The 15,016-nt window shown below is 38.2% G+C and overlaps 1 protein-coding gene across 1 annotated transcript in view; it reads left to right on the top strand.

Annotated features, from left to right (window-relative positions):
• AMPH (amphiphysin) overlaps window positions 1-15,016 on the top strand; it is a 60,198-nt gene that overhangs the window by 12,275 nt on the left and 32,907 nt on the right. Inside the window, exons 3-10 of the mRNA XM_026071483.1 lie at window positions 2,431-2,525; window positions 5,098-5,193; window positions 6,604-6,711; window positions 7,079-7,164; window positions 8,433-8,508; window positions 9,418-9,500; window positions 12,228-12,366; window positions 14,042-14,170. Of these exons, the coding sequence (XP_025927268.1) occupies window positions 2,433-2,525; window positions 5,098-5,193; window positions 6,604-6,711; window positions 7,079-7,164; window positions 8,433-8,508; window positions 9,418-9,500; window positions 12,228-12,366; window positions 14,042-14,170 (810 nt within the window). The 5' untranslated portion in view covers window positions 2,431-2,432. The remainder of the gene's footprint in view (window positions 1-2,430; window positions 2,526-5,097; window positions 5,194-6,603; window positions 6,712-7,078; window positions 7,165-8,432; window positions 8,509-9,417; window positions 9,501-12,227; window positions 12,367-14,041; window positions 14,171-15,016) is intronic.

Here is a 15,016-nt window from a genome sequence, read left to right on the forward strand (position 1 = left end):
TATAGGCCTGAGTTGTGTAGTATTCAAAAGCAGAAGTCTGTACAGGCAAAGGTGCTCTACCTGAAGCTGATCTGTGGCTGAGCTGAATGCAAACTACAAGAGAGATTAGAGAGAAGCTCAGCTGGCGCACCTGCCACAGGAACATATGTTGCAGGTTTAGTCTGCAATGTACTGAAGAGCAGAAGTACAGGTATCAGAAAGGATCAAGTAGGAGCAAGGATATGTGAGCCATCCCCTTCCAAGCAGGCAGAATAAAAGCATAAAGCATAGCAATACTATATTGGTTTTGCCTTACCTGCAGAATTGATTTAATTTGCAGAGGCATTGAAGAAGATTTTAAATGAGTCCTACCTGGAAAAAAATGTGAAGATCATCTGCATTTCAGTGTGATCTGGTATATTCTAGACAAAACCTCCTCTCTCCAGGAACCCTTTCTTAGCTAGAGATTTGTTGTCCTAAGCATTATGCACAGAGGAGAGGAGGAAGAAATGTGCCTTACGTCCTTATAAGCTATACAAATTCTATGGACTGAGTTCTGTCTTTAAAAGGATCTGCAAGACAATCCAAGAAAAAGTCAAATGTTCTTTTTTTTGGGACAACACCTATTGATTTAAGGGTAACAGCTTGTGCTTTCTGCACACCAGACTTTGTACATTTTCTCCCTCTTACCCATGCCATTTTCTCCCTTGAAACCAAGGTCCAAGAACAGCTGTTTACTTCCAGCTTTTTCCTTAACTATTTTTGCCTGTCCTACCCATTCCATAGACCACTGTTTTTATACTGGGAGGTGTACCCTTTTGCTTTTCTTTTCCCGTCCTATCTTGTGTGTGTGTTTTGGAGTGCATAGTACGATAGTTGCTGAGTAGGTCAAAACTGCTCACTCCAGACATTCCAGTTTCAAGTTAATTCTCTTCTCTTTCTAGACATTTATTCATGCAGAAAAGAGATATGTCAATGTTATTTCTAAATCCAGCCAATGAGCAGTTAAATCTGAAGATCACACTAGAGATATTTTCAAGACAGCACAGATGTGCTGCAGCAAGCAGACTTTGGCTGGGGAAAAATGTGCTTAAAAAGAATAGTTACTGCTAGGTCAAAACATTATTTTTAGCAGTCAATGTTGTTGTTGAGATTTTGCAAGGAAGTTGAGATAGTTGTCTGTCATTTTAAAATGACTGCTTCTGAACTGACACTTGACATCTTCTTAGGTGTGGTCGGGTTTTCTTTTTTTTATTGGATTCAGAATTACGTTCACCATCGAATGTGTTCCTGCTCTAGCAAAACAGAAAGGCAAACCCCAGCGCCTTCACTGAGGGCAGCAGTTTATTCACTGGGATCAAAGTGGTCTCACTGAAGAAAGATTTAGGCTCTCTCTAGTACTATCATGGAATCTACTTGATATTTAAGTCATTTTAGGTGGAARGAAAGTCGTATCTTTTGCATGTTAGAGACAAGATAACCATTGCCAGTCCCTTTTCTTCTTTCACCTGTAGTGTCATGGGTTTCAGAGGTGACTGATCCAGTTTGGTTCAGCACAATTCTCTGTAGACACTATCCTGTTACARGTGGAAGTAGGTACTAGGATCCACGTACTTCTAACCCTGCTGGGTCAGCATGCAAGATATTCATTCTTTGTAAAATCATGTCCGTTACAGTCCACTTTGCAGGTTCAGACATCTTGTTTGCCTGGACCTGAAGACGTGGCCTCAGCTCTTGCCAGTCTCACTCCTTTGCTTCATTATTTATGTAGTTTTATTTTGCCGTCATTATTGTGGGCCCTCATGGGAATGGCATAATGAGAAAGGAAGGACCCCAAGAGCAGCAAACCTCTTTTTTCTTAACAACTCTCACTTTACACATGCAAGCTCCTGAGATTTCAGTATCTTTGAAAACAAGCAAATGAAGTCCTGAGACATGTTCAGCCTTTGTGCGACCTCTCCCCTTTTGGCGACCATTTTTGTTTGGAGCAGATCCATTCTGGCTTCTCTCCAAAGTCCTTTTTTCTAGATGCCATTTCCTCTAAATGTCTGCCATCTCAGTCATGCCATCTAGGAGATGCCTCATCCTCCATGCAAGTAGGCGTTAGTACTCAGTATGAATCTGGTTGGAAACTATTCTGCAGGATGGAAGAGATGAGAGTAACTGAAGGCAGAAACTCAGGATTGCTCTTTGATTGGCTTCTTGATGATAATCTTTCAATGAGGTATTAAATGTCTGTAGTAAATACGGGTTAATTCTCCAATGGGGAAAATTTCTTGTTCACTTTGGGGAGTTGCGTGAACACAAAGGTTTTGTTTCAGCTCTTGAAAACTATATTCTAAACATGCTAGAGGGAATAGTATAGGGAGTATAAGTGGGTTGAAAAAAAGATGTTTRTCAACTGTTTCTTGTTGTTTGCGGTTATGTATTTTTTTTTCTGTCAAATTACAGGGATGCAAGATGCCTCGAAGAAGCTTACAGAGTCCCTTCATGAAGTATATGAGCCAGACTGGTATGGACGAGAAGATGTGAAAATGATTGGAGAGGTAAAAAGTGTGGAAAGAGGAAAAAATATTCTGGCCACAAGTAGATTGATCTGAGCTGCTGAGGAGAAGTATAGGTCTGCAGTTTCCCTGAATTCTTTGTTGTGTGTTAAATGATGCTGTTTCAGCAAGTAAATTACTGGTCTTGTGAAACGCACCTCCTGCTGAGCCAATGCTCCATTTGCAATATSTGTTTTACAAACTAGCTGTATCAAAATAAATTTTAAAAATAATTACTGAAAAATGAAAATAGTGTTGGTCACCTCAAGGCCTTTTTTTTCTTTTCTGCCTCTGGCTTAAGACTTGCATGTTTCTACTAGGCTGACATAACCTTCCACTGAGGTTAGCATCAATGTGAGCAGAATCAGTCCTGAAAGAAGATGACTGACAAATTTGTAGAAGCTATCTATCTAGAGTTTGAGGCCAAATGAGGCTTGTAGGCTGGTGTTCATTTTGGCATACCTTTCTTAGGTTTCTCCAGTGACTGGAGAAGGCTAGGTTTTTCTAGAGGATGCTGCAGGAGTCTAACTTTAGGAGCTCTGAACTGCCTTCCTAGAGTAAACAGCCTTAATTCTGAAGGAAGTCTGTCAGCAAATGTATTGGCAGTGACAAGAAAGTGCAAGCTGTTATCACTGTAGCTTGTGCCCACCTGGCATTCAGTGTGGGAGGCCTTATGGAAAAAATAATTAACACGAAACTGGAAGGCAGAGCAGTTGTCTAAAAACTGCCTAATGATTGCTTTTCTTCCCTGTGGTTGCTCTCCTCTTCCCTCCCCTGCTGCTGAAGGCATGATGTGTTTTTGATTTTAAATGCACCCAACTTCCAAACCATGTAAGTGAAGATACCACACCATTTATATCCTCGTAATTTCACTGCCTGGGAGATCTCCTGCTGCAACTCGCTGTAGCACCTCATCTTGTATCTGTAGACTACTAGATTTTATACTTGGCAATTTATAATTGTGTATGAAAGGGCCTTTGGCCCTTCATTTCCATTCAATGTAGGGATAAATGTTAGATGTGCATCTTCATCAAAGGAGATTCATGTGGGAATCTCTGCTCCTAAATTCTTCCCAGTATAATTGCAAGTGTAGATTTATGTATCCTTAACAGTACAGTTCAAAATAATTATGTATTTATCCAGCCTAGGCTATAAGTGCTCATGCCAAAACTGCTCCACCTAAATGACCTTGTTCTGTATGTTAGGAAAGAAAATGGCTTGAAGGACTCTACAGCACTGTTTTGAGTCCCCTTAGCTTTCAGAAAATYTCTATGATTTTAATTTGTCTAAAATATGTATCAACAAGGTACAAAGGCAAATGTGCAGCCCTGACGCTTGTTTGATCTGATGTAATGCTGTACTGCTCTCTAGACCACTGTGATTAAATATTATGTTAATAAATGAGGGGTTTTTTAAGCATGATTAATGGATTGTGATAATTCATTAGAGATTGTGTTAGGGTAGAAAATGAATGAACTAAACGCTGGTATCACACAGCTTTTATAATATGCCCTGTAGTAGCTCCTGATAAACAAACAGCATGGAATAGCTTTCAAGACTTGCCCGTGARGATAACGGCCCTGCAAAGCAATGTTCACCCCCTTCAGCCTCCCTCCCATCAAAGGGAGTATCAATCATTTTGATATGTGCAAAGAAAAGAAGGGCTGTGACGTTTAACACTTGCTAATGACTTGCTTGACAGGGAACCAAGGACCTCCAGTACAGTGTTGCAGCAACAGTATTTTGCTTCTGGCAAGAAATCTTAACCCTGCTCACCGTGTGGTCCTCCTCACATCAACTGCATTACCATGCTCTTAATAACCAGAAAATTACAAAGAATGTCTCCTGGTGATTATCCCTGAGCTGCAAAGAGGACTGGGGAAAACCACTGTGGCTTCTTGGAGGATTTTGTTTGTTTTGCCTGTTGATGTAGGCATGGTTCAGATCTGGAATCTCAGTTCTCTAGTGGTCTGAGGTAGAGCTTTGTAAGCCAGCCGTTTCATCTAATGCCTCTTGATGACCCAAAACTTATGGGATGGAAAGACAGAGCTTTCTTAGGACAGATCTTAACAGCCTTTATTTTAAAAATGAACAAATAAAGCTAAGCTTATAAATCCTTGTAATTGATGGGAAGCTCACTTTATTTTATTTGCTGTTTTTATTTTTAGTTGTACTTTTCTTCCTCTGTAAGGAAGCTTGTCATCAAGCAACATCCTTATGTGTAAGAATTGGAGCAGCTTCAGTTTCCACATTTGTGACCTTCTAGAATCTGAAATTCTGAGGAAGATGTTTAATCCATGATATTCAAATTTTCAAATAGAAGCTAATATTTGAAAGAATGAAAAAACAAACCATTTATTAAACAAATCTTCTTTTATTGTGAATTAAAAGTTGCAATGTCAAGTTTGTTTGTTTTTTTTATTTACTTTATAACTGCATTCTGAGGCAATGCCATAAAGAACATAACAAAACTTTAGAAAGATTAAGCTTTGCCATTTACATTTGTATTTCCTCTTAGTCTGGAGTAGAATTAAACTACTAAGTGTATTTCTCTCTTTCCATCTGCTTTTTACAGAAATGTGATGAACTTTGGGAAGACTTCCATCAAAAACTGGTGGATGGGTCGTTGTTGACCTTGGATACATATCTAGGACAATTTCCTGATATCAAAGTACAGTAATGCTTTCCTGTAATGGAGAATTTGTAAATATTACTAGTTACTGTTGAGTCATAAAAAAATAAAGTGAGATTAAAAAAAAGGGGGAGCACAGAGGGAGTCAATTCTTCTCTGCAATGTAAAACATCTTGTTCTGTAAGCAATGCCCTGGAATCAGGCTGTACTGATTTTTTCCAAGTGAACAAAAATGATCTCCATGCAGTAATGGTTGGAAGTAAATTAACCTTTGTATRTCAGAATTTTATAATGTTTTTTCCTGCTCCTATTTGGTATGAGACATAGTTCTCACTGACTTCAGCAGGGCTGAATTAAGCTCCTCAGCCATCAAAATGCCAGACAAATTGCAACATTAAGAGGAAGTCTTCTGTTATTGGCTAGATGCACCCGTGGGTGTTTAAATGTCTTTGTGTTATCTGAAACATGGTCCCTGTAATTTAATCAGTTCTGAAAAGTTTTTGCAGTACATATCAGGAGAGATTGTTATGCAAATTCTAGCTTCTCCCAGATGCCTGGCTGGTGTACAGTCAAGAGAGATGATTGTTAAGATGAAATGTTTGGGGGTAAAGAATCATTACTGGTGAGAGGAAGATACTTTTATACTTGGGTGTGGCTGCCTGGGCGCAAATGGAAATTCCTTGTGATGCAGTGATTTATAATTGAGTAGGTATCACACAGTTATCCCTATCTATCGTTTTAATTTTATTACTTTATTATTTATAAATCCTAACATTACTGACATTCATACTTGCTCCTAAGTGAAATTGTGCTTGTGCCCTCTCAGCATGTGATCCACAGCATCATAAAGATGAATTCATATTCATATATGAATGGATATTCATAATATCCAGCTTTGTAAAGTTAGGGCATTTCAAAGGACTTTTTATAATTTTGATTAGTTGTAAGAGAAGTAGAGCAGGTAAGTTAGAATTCCTATGACATGTTAGAACTCAATTTGTCTCAGTTATGTGTCAAAGCAGCTATACTGAGAAGTGCATTTTGAGCGTTCTTCCTACTCCAGAAAAAAATATATGCTAATTATTCGTTAATTTTGCTGCCATATATAAGGGAAAAAGACCATGTTACTGTGAGTTTAACAAGTCCATTTATACTGGAGAATGAGGGAAGTCTTGCATAACATTGCTCTCTGACTTCTGCAGTCTGTAAGCCCTACACTCACAGAAAGCCCTTCCAAATCATCTGTAAACGGGTTCCTTATTTAAAATAAGGTGATTAGTTTGTCTCTTTTACCATGCCGATGTTCCTATATGATATGATAATGTCAGATGTGAATTGCAGGTGAGAGAGAATAAAAACATGTCAAAAAGCTAAATGAAAACATAGATAAAATAACTTTTAAGAAAAATGCCAATTGTGCTGTCTTTGCTTTTTTCTACCTCTGTACAGACTCGCATTGCGAAGCGAAGCAGAAAGCTAGTGGACTACGACAGTGCGAGGCATCATCTAGAAGCCCTGCAGAGCTCAAAAAGAAAAGACGAAGGCAGAATTACCAAGGTAGCACACTCGGAAGTATGCTGGCAGAAGATTTTTGGAGCTTGGGTGGAATTCATTTCTATGCAGAGGCCTGGCACAAAGTTTTCTTCTTTCCTCTTTCAGAAGTAGAAATATCTCTAAGCATAAATGGATATTAAGTATTGTGGTGGATCAGAAAGAGAACACTCAGCCTCTTGCAGGAGAGAGTCCTGTTTGAGGCCTGACTTTCTCACTTCTGTGCCTTAGGGAACAGCAAGTCCTGTGTTGGTCTTTGTTATGGGTGTGAGTTGTATCTTTTGTTAATAATAATAATAAAGAGAACAGGTCTGCCAGGTTTTGCTGTGTCTTACAGTGATTACAGAAGCCAATCTGTTTCCTTTTGTTTTAGGCAGAAGAAGAGTTTCAAAAAGCACAGAAAGTGTTTGAAGAGTTTAACAGTGATTTACAAGAAGAATTGCCATCTCTGTGGTCACGGTAAGGCTAGGCAGATATTGTCTGGAAGGGCTAGAAGGAGACTAAGGAATGGGAACTGGCAGACTTTAATGAGCTGGCTGAAAATGGTTTAATAGCTCCTTGCAGATCCCATCCATCATCTTTTTGATAGAATAAAAGAGAAAATGCCTGAACCTGATCCAAAATTATATTTACTTCTCACTATATTTATACTTATTTCTATCAGTATATCTTGGCACTTAAGATTCTTTATCATGTCATCATTCTAAGGTGCAAGAAGGTTTTTTTTTTTTATGGATAAAGAACTGTGGCAGAGCACAGAATGGCAGGGCATGACTAAAATGCTCTGCTTCTATCACCTTTCTCAGAAACCTGGTGGGGATGCCTCATCCTTTCAAGGAAAAAAAGGCCACTTGTTAGTATAATGGATCAGATATTTGCACTGTCAAAAGTAACCATAGAGAGCAGCCACAGGATGTTCTAGAAAATTTGGAATGTCTCAATTTGTAGGTCATTTGTCTGTAAGAAGTACCAAAGCAAAGAATATATAAAGATTTTATGGCAATTCTTTCCCAGCTCCTATAAAATACTACCAAAGTAGTATAAGAAAGGAAAAATAATATTCCTTTTTAACTACTTCAGAATATACATTGGAGTTTTACACTAAATATGTCTATGATGTAGGAGCACTTGATGACATAGGTCCTTCATTTGGGATGTGTTATCATGGATTGTGTTTTTACAGAAAAGGGAGATAAAATGAGCAGGAGAACAAAAATGATAGAAAACAAGCATCTCATTAGTGTGCTATGTTCTTTAACAAATGACATGCTGGAATCAGTGTATTGTGAGTCACTGATATATCCTTTGTCTTCTCTATCTCTCTAAATTGATTCTTGTTAACTGTGAGATCAAGAGAAGGTTTTCTTGATGTGTTCCTGACTACTGCTGCTTAGCACTTCAACATATTTGTTTTATGAGCTTACTAAAAGTAAGACTGCATATGAATGATTTGGAGTAAATACCCTTTTGTTTAAATATGTCTGTTGCCCACTAACTAGTCTCAGTGAAAGATAGAGTTTAATTTGAGCAAGAGTTTAGAAAGCAAATGGTTTCAGAGTCCTATCTTTGGTTATTACAATTTTGACATTCAATCCAATTGTTTGCTTTGCTGAGATTAATAGTAAAGAATGCTGCTTGTAGTCTGAAAAAATGAATTACTCTTCCCTTGTGGCCCTCTCACCCCCATCTTTTATTCTCTTTTCCTTTCTCTGTGGCATCCTTTGTAGACGAGTTGGCTTCTATGTGAATACCTTCAAAAATGTATCCAGCCTTGAAGCCAAGTTTCATAAGGAAATAGCTTTGGTGAGTAAAAATGAATCACTTGTGTATACTATATTATGTGATGTACATAACAGCAAATGATTGTCTTGAAACAAAGCAGTAAAAATCTGGGAGAACCACATCTAAACACTTGTCCTAGCTCCAGATTTGTAGCATAACCTTCCCATTGGTTTCTAACTCCTCTTTTTTGTATTCTCCTTAAGGAAACAGCAGCCCATACACTCTTGGATTAAAGTGCATTATCAATTGTAGCAGTAAATTCACTTTCTATTTTGATACTTTCTCCATCTCATGACACTGTTGTCTTCAATATTATTTCTATGTCCAATTACTAAGCATCTCATTGCTTTAACCAGTCCTGGATAAATGTGTCAAGATCCCCTTCAAGGCCTTTACATACATGGTCAGCAGTGCAGCATTATACCTGTGATTATTGGGCAAATGCAACAATTTCTGTAAGGATCCTATGAATGTATTAAATGCCTCACTAGGTGAAAGTGTATTATCCATAGTAACCTAGTAAACTTATAGGAACTAAAATGGAGAACTCACTTGACTGAAGTCCCATGTAAGTCAGGATCAGATTTGTGAGGAAAGAATAGGAATCTTCTCTCCTACTCACATTGCTTCAGACCTCAGGTAACCCACTTCATCAGAGAGCAGACAGCTGTGAGTCCCACTTACAAACTTGTTCTCTGAAATCCAGCTTGTTTTTGAAGAACTGCTGCCATCTTTGAGAAAGTTTCTATGGATTTTGATAGGTTTTTGATAGTTTGGCTCTTAATAAACATAGCGCTGAGTTATATTTTTGGAAGGATCTATACCATTTTAAAGAAATCAGAGCAGTTACTAGACCAGACTTACCACCTATGTTTTTAATCACAGCTGTAATACATCATCTAAATTTAAGCAAGTGTTTTGTCTTCTCAGCTATGTCACAAACTATATGAAGTGATGATGAAGCTGGGAGATCAGCACGCAGACAAGGCCTTCACCATCCAAGGGGCACCCAGGTGAATTTGTTGAATTGTTTAATAAATTGCCTTGCAATTCAGCMTAGGTGGTAATCAGCTGCAGCATGTGTAATGGTTGCTGTACAATATGGTTGCTGGGTCTGTTTGTTCAGGAAGTTAGAGGGATACCTTGGGTGAAGGAGATGAGTAAAGGTATAAAACTTCCTTAATTACCCACTTTTTTGTCCTTTCCAAAAGGAATCAAGGCCAGATTTGCAGCTATTGCCATTTAGCCTAATTCACTGCAGAATATTACATCAGTTTGCAGCAGCTAAGTATCTAGCCCATTTATTCTTAGATGCTTAGTCTACAGCAAAGTTGCTAACTCTTATGACTTTTTTTTAAAGCGTTGAAGTAATAGATGTGTTCTTAGCTCCTAAAGGCATATGATTAGGTGAGAATCCTAACTTTGTAACTCAGCTTTTCTCTCTTGTGCTTGTGGGGAAAAGTCAGGAAAAGTGATCTGAGTGGATCATAAAAGCGGAAAAGCTGAAGTGAAAAGAATGTCACTAAATGCTGTATTTTAAATTACTTTCAAGAGGAATCTTATTTTGTCTTTAAAAAGAAAAAGACTTAAAATGAAATGTGCTYTCCTTAAGGTCAGTGTATGCCAGTGCAGTGTTTCTGATTTTCACTTGCAAGCAGCATAGCCTTTCTACTGGAATTTATTCTCTTTGCTTCTGTAATAGCAGTAGGCAAAAAAAGTTCAAAGTATGAAAGGGTGGCACTTATCAAAACACAATGACATTTAGTGTGAATATCTAAATCCTGAATTTCCATCCAATCCCAGCTGGTCCAGAAGTAATCAGCACAATATTCTGGCCTTTGCTAATTGCCCTCAAACCAGAGTCAGATTAGCAGCCATTAAGACTGACCCCAAAAAATAGCATCTGCCTCAAACATATGGCTGACATTTCTCCTTTTGTTTCCATCTCACTCTGAAAGGGCAAAAATAAAATATTGAAATTTCCAACATAATATAAAATTTAGAACTATTTTATAAAGAACTTATCCAAAATTTTTGTTTTGGATTAGTTCTGTGTTAATCCATGCCCATATATACTTGTACACTGCCTCAGGGGACTTGTTAGCTCATGTATCACCACTCTCAACCCCTGTAGGAAGAACTTCTGAGTGAGACTACATTTCCCCTAGAGCATTTGTAGAATGTTTTTGCCGGATGAAATATTATAGTTTGTTGGAAAACTTGAAGCAGGTTTTATAATAAACAGGCTTTTTGGCCACCTATGTCTCTTACACAGTGTTCAGCATGTACACACACTCCCTCCCCCCTGAATTACTCTTGCCAGAAACAAGAGAGRAAATATGACTTTAGCTGCAAATGAGCAGACATAGGTTAATACAGCATGATATAATATGGTCTTAACTTATTTTAAAGATGTTTTAAAAAATGTGATATTTTTGTAATTACCATTTTATTCTCTTGTGAAAGACTTGCTGCATACCAAGCTTTTCTTTTTTTTTGCTGGAGACCTGTGTAAGGATAAGTGCTACAAACACTACAATATTTTTGTRCCATACTGTTCACAGAGCCTTATGTGAAACTGGATAGATTTTGAGCTCCATTATTAGTTATGGTGTTGTAAAACACTACTCAGGAATGGGTACTTTGTAAGATAAAACAGCTTTTTACAGTATCTAAACTTTTCTTTAAAGGACTATATGAAAAGAAATATCTTAAAAACTTGTATGCTATTGAATACTCTATCCTGAAGGCAATTATAATACCTAGGAAGGAATTTCTTAATCATTGCTCATTTTTTCTTTTTAATATTTCCACAGAAAGAGGTGGTGAGTGTGAGCTAAGTCTTTTCAAAGAATGAATTTGCCTTGCATTAGCATTAGGAACATGATTTTGGTGTGGTCTCCTCAATCATGTAATGCTTGTGTTCTCCCTGAAGATAGGTAGGACTCGCTCTTCTCTTACTGAGTACTGTGGTCCTTGAATGTGGTAGTTTATAGCCTCCCCAATTTGTAAGCTTTCAGAGTTTCTAGGTAGCTGAATCTGCCACAGTGTTTGCACCAGGAAGGGCAGATCCTTACTCAGGACTTCACCAGATCTTATGGCAGAGCTCTGTTGAAATCACTTGACTATTGCTCATTTACAGCTGTGGTGAGTTGTCCCTTTAAATAATGATATTCTTATCATAATCTTGGTTGTATTTTATTTTATTGAAACCTTTCTGTTGTTGCTGAACTTTTAAAATGATTTCCATTATTCATTGTTATGCCTTCTTCTGGGATCATTTATCTTCAGAGCCTTTTATACTGAGAGCTGTGTAAAATGAAGACAATAATTCCAGCTCACATTTCATGATAGTGACAAATTTATACCTGATATATTGTTTCAAATACAGAAACTGAAACAATGCAGGTACTGTGTTTCCCTCAAGTTACAATGAGCAGGTAAACAGAAAGAGCAGATGTTCCAAAAATCAAGATCATTCAGGAATTAAGGCTTCCTTTGACRCTGTAGATAACTGTAATTAAATTCAATTACAATTCACTTTTAGTTTTATTCATCACGTAATGGTTGAATTCATTCCYAGTGTATATTGCCTTTGTGGCCACTGGCATTATATGAGGGATGCAGTTCAACTATTGCATCAAATTGTCCCTGTTGGAGGCAGGAGGACCAGAAATGAAGGTCGGGGTAATACATCAGCATGATATGCATGTCCTGACTGTTACTTTGCTTCTATCCAGTGATTCAGGTCCCCTCCGTATTGCAAAAACACCTTCACCACCAGAGGAGGTGTCTCCCCTGCCTAGCCCTACAGCTAGTCCCAATCATATGCTGGCACCAGCATCTCCGGCACCAGCCCGGCCTAAATCACCCACACAGGTAGGTGGAAAGCCAACAGGAGAAAATGGCCTGTTGTGCAGAAAAAGGTGGCTGGGATGTTGTATATGAGATTTTTCGTCTGGTCTCTGCCTGAGAAATGATAGCAAGGCCCCTGGCTCTGTTGCTCTCTTTGGTTGTTCATCCTTGTGTCACAAGCATAGGTGGAAAGTGATTTTTATAAGGGGGAACAAGGAAAGACAAAGGTGCCTGGTGAACTGGGGGGACTTGTGGTGACAAGCACCACTTGTGGTCTCTAAGGACCCTTATCCCATCAGTGATAATTTGGAAATCCTATTTTTAAAACCTTTGTGTGAATTTCATTGCATTTTACATTGTTCTTTACCAYTTGTGTTCAAATGCACACTTACCATGAAAAATGTTAGTATTAGCCAAGGAGTATCACTGGAAGGGTCAACCTGTATTTCTCTCTAGAGTGGTAAATAATAGAGTTAGCTCAAATGCTGCTGTGATAATTACTGCTAATTAAAGGTTTATTGGTTGCTCTTAACACCAGAGTGAAGTTCAGCCCTGGTGGAGTCATTTCTGTTCTCACTGATATCAGTGAAATAAGAATCAGTTTCACAAAAAACAGCATCTATAGTGCAAGAATTGTATGTGATGCTTTGAGAAAATATCAAAGACAAGATTTGTATTGTGATTGTAGGAGATGATAATTTAACCCCAAAACATGATATGTAAATACCTTTATATAAATAAGATTTATTTATTTATTTATTACCAAGAAGCATGATGGAAATCAAGATGGTGATCATGTCCTGAGATAGTGGAACTCCAATTATTGATGTTTCCAGGGTGGGGGATAGCTTCTGTGCTGACTGCTGCTTGTACGTGGGGGARAAGAAATTTAATTTTGCATTTAATTAAATGTGAGCACGCCTGCTTTCTCTGGTCTCCCAAACTGTAACACCCCAGTGCCTGAATCTTCATTTGATAGAACTCAGTTTAGTCTTACTGGTGCCAATGTTGTTACGTCATTATACTACCTAAGGATTTTTGCGGGCATGTTATTTTTTTGTTTTGTTTTTTTTATTTTCTCATATTTTGAAGACCTCCATTGTTTGGTATTATTCCGACCAAACAGCATGTCATAGTTATGTGAATCTCTGGAGAACAAGGAGAATTAGTAACCAAGTACCTTTAAGGTGCTACATTTCCCAGAGACAATGGTTTCTTAGCATTAAGCAGGCTTTAAGAGAAAGTTAGAGCTGGATGGGGAAGAACATGAATCGAACAAAATCTAAAAACTGAACTGAAATGAATTTAAGAAGCTAAAGAACAGAAAAAGCCTGGTTCTATGCAACACTGCCCTTCCAGCTACAGTGCTGTGTAGGAGAGGAAGTGTCTTGCACCATGTTTCCTGCAGAGCAAAAAAACTTCAGCCAAGAAATACTTTCATATGAACTCTCTAAACTTGAGCTGGAATGCATTTGAAATGTAATGTTTTTGATTTTTTGTTTTGTTTTTCATGCGATATTTCCTTCCTTCAAGACAGATGACAATGAACAACTGAACAGGTTCTTTGAATCCGTGGCATTTTCGCACATTTGAGGTGAAGCAGCAGAGATCAGAACCTAACTCAAACTGTTTAGGCCTAGCTTCAAGCCCTTTCTCTTGTCCCTGAGCTAAGTCTGTGCCATTTTTGCTGTCTGCCTAGCTGAGGAAAGGTCCTCCTGTCCCACCACTGCCTAAACTCACACCCACAAAGGAGCTGCAACAGGAGAACATCATCAATTTCTTTGATGACAACTTTGTTCCAGAAATCAATGTGACGACCCCATCACAGGTAAGCTTCGGGAAGGGCAGCGTATGGGTCTGATCTTGCAAGCCCCCCAGGCACTCCAAGATCGTGGCCCTATGGCTGATCTCAGTGGRGAGGGAGGAGGAGGGTGCTGAGAGAAGGCTGTGGCAGAACTGACCTTTTAGATCATCTTGAAAGTCACGCATAATATTTTGTCTTTGACTAGGTCATGCATAATCACTCAAAAGGGCTAGCACTGCTAACATATTGAAAAAAAATGAGAGATTTCCTGATGATAGGCCTGACTAACAACACTGTGAAATGCAACCATGTTTGAGATTTGCCTGAATCCAGATTTCATTATAAGCTGAGAGTTCATGTAAGATGCTTTTTTCCTAATCCAAACATCTCAAGAAATACATCATGGCAGTGCTTGGTCGTTCCTGTTTCTTTCCATCAAAGTCATACGTAATAATATTTGTTTCCAYTGGGTGATTTTAAAAACTGGAACTTGGTTGTTTTAATCAACTTTTATTTTAGCTTTCTTTGTAAATGTGTGGTTTGGAAGTTAAATATGTATTTGCAGCTGTAAAAGGCAACTCTAGCTAGATTGGTTGTTCATTTGGTTTTGACTCATATGAACGTTATTTACACAGCAGAGCCATGTCCAGAATGACTTTTATCTCTTCTTATAATTAAATTATGAAATTAAGAATATTGTGTATAACAAACAAAAAACCCAGAGCTAYGTAAAATAAGCCTGTAGCATTTGCGTTCAGTTATTCAGCTTTCATGCACAGCCCTGGTAACTACTGGTTGTTCAATAATGGACTGTTTTCTATTATGGTAATTACCACTCTGAAATCCAAGCCTGTATGTTGTAGACTGTGG

The sequence above is a fragment of the Apteryx rowi genome, unplaced genomic scaffold (assembly GCF_003343035.1).
Source record: "Apteryx rowi isolate R43461 unplaced genomic scaffold, aptRow1 scaffold_1083, whole genome shotgun sequence".
NCBI classification, from domain to species: Eukaryota; Metazoa; Chordata; class Aves; order Apterygiformes; family Apterygidae; genus Apteryx; species Apteryx rowi.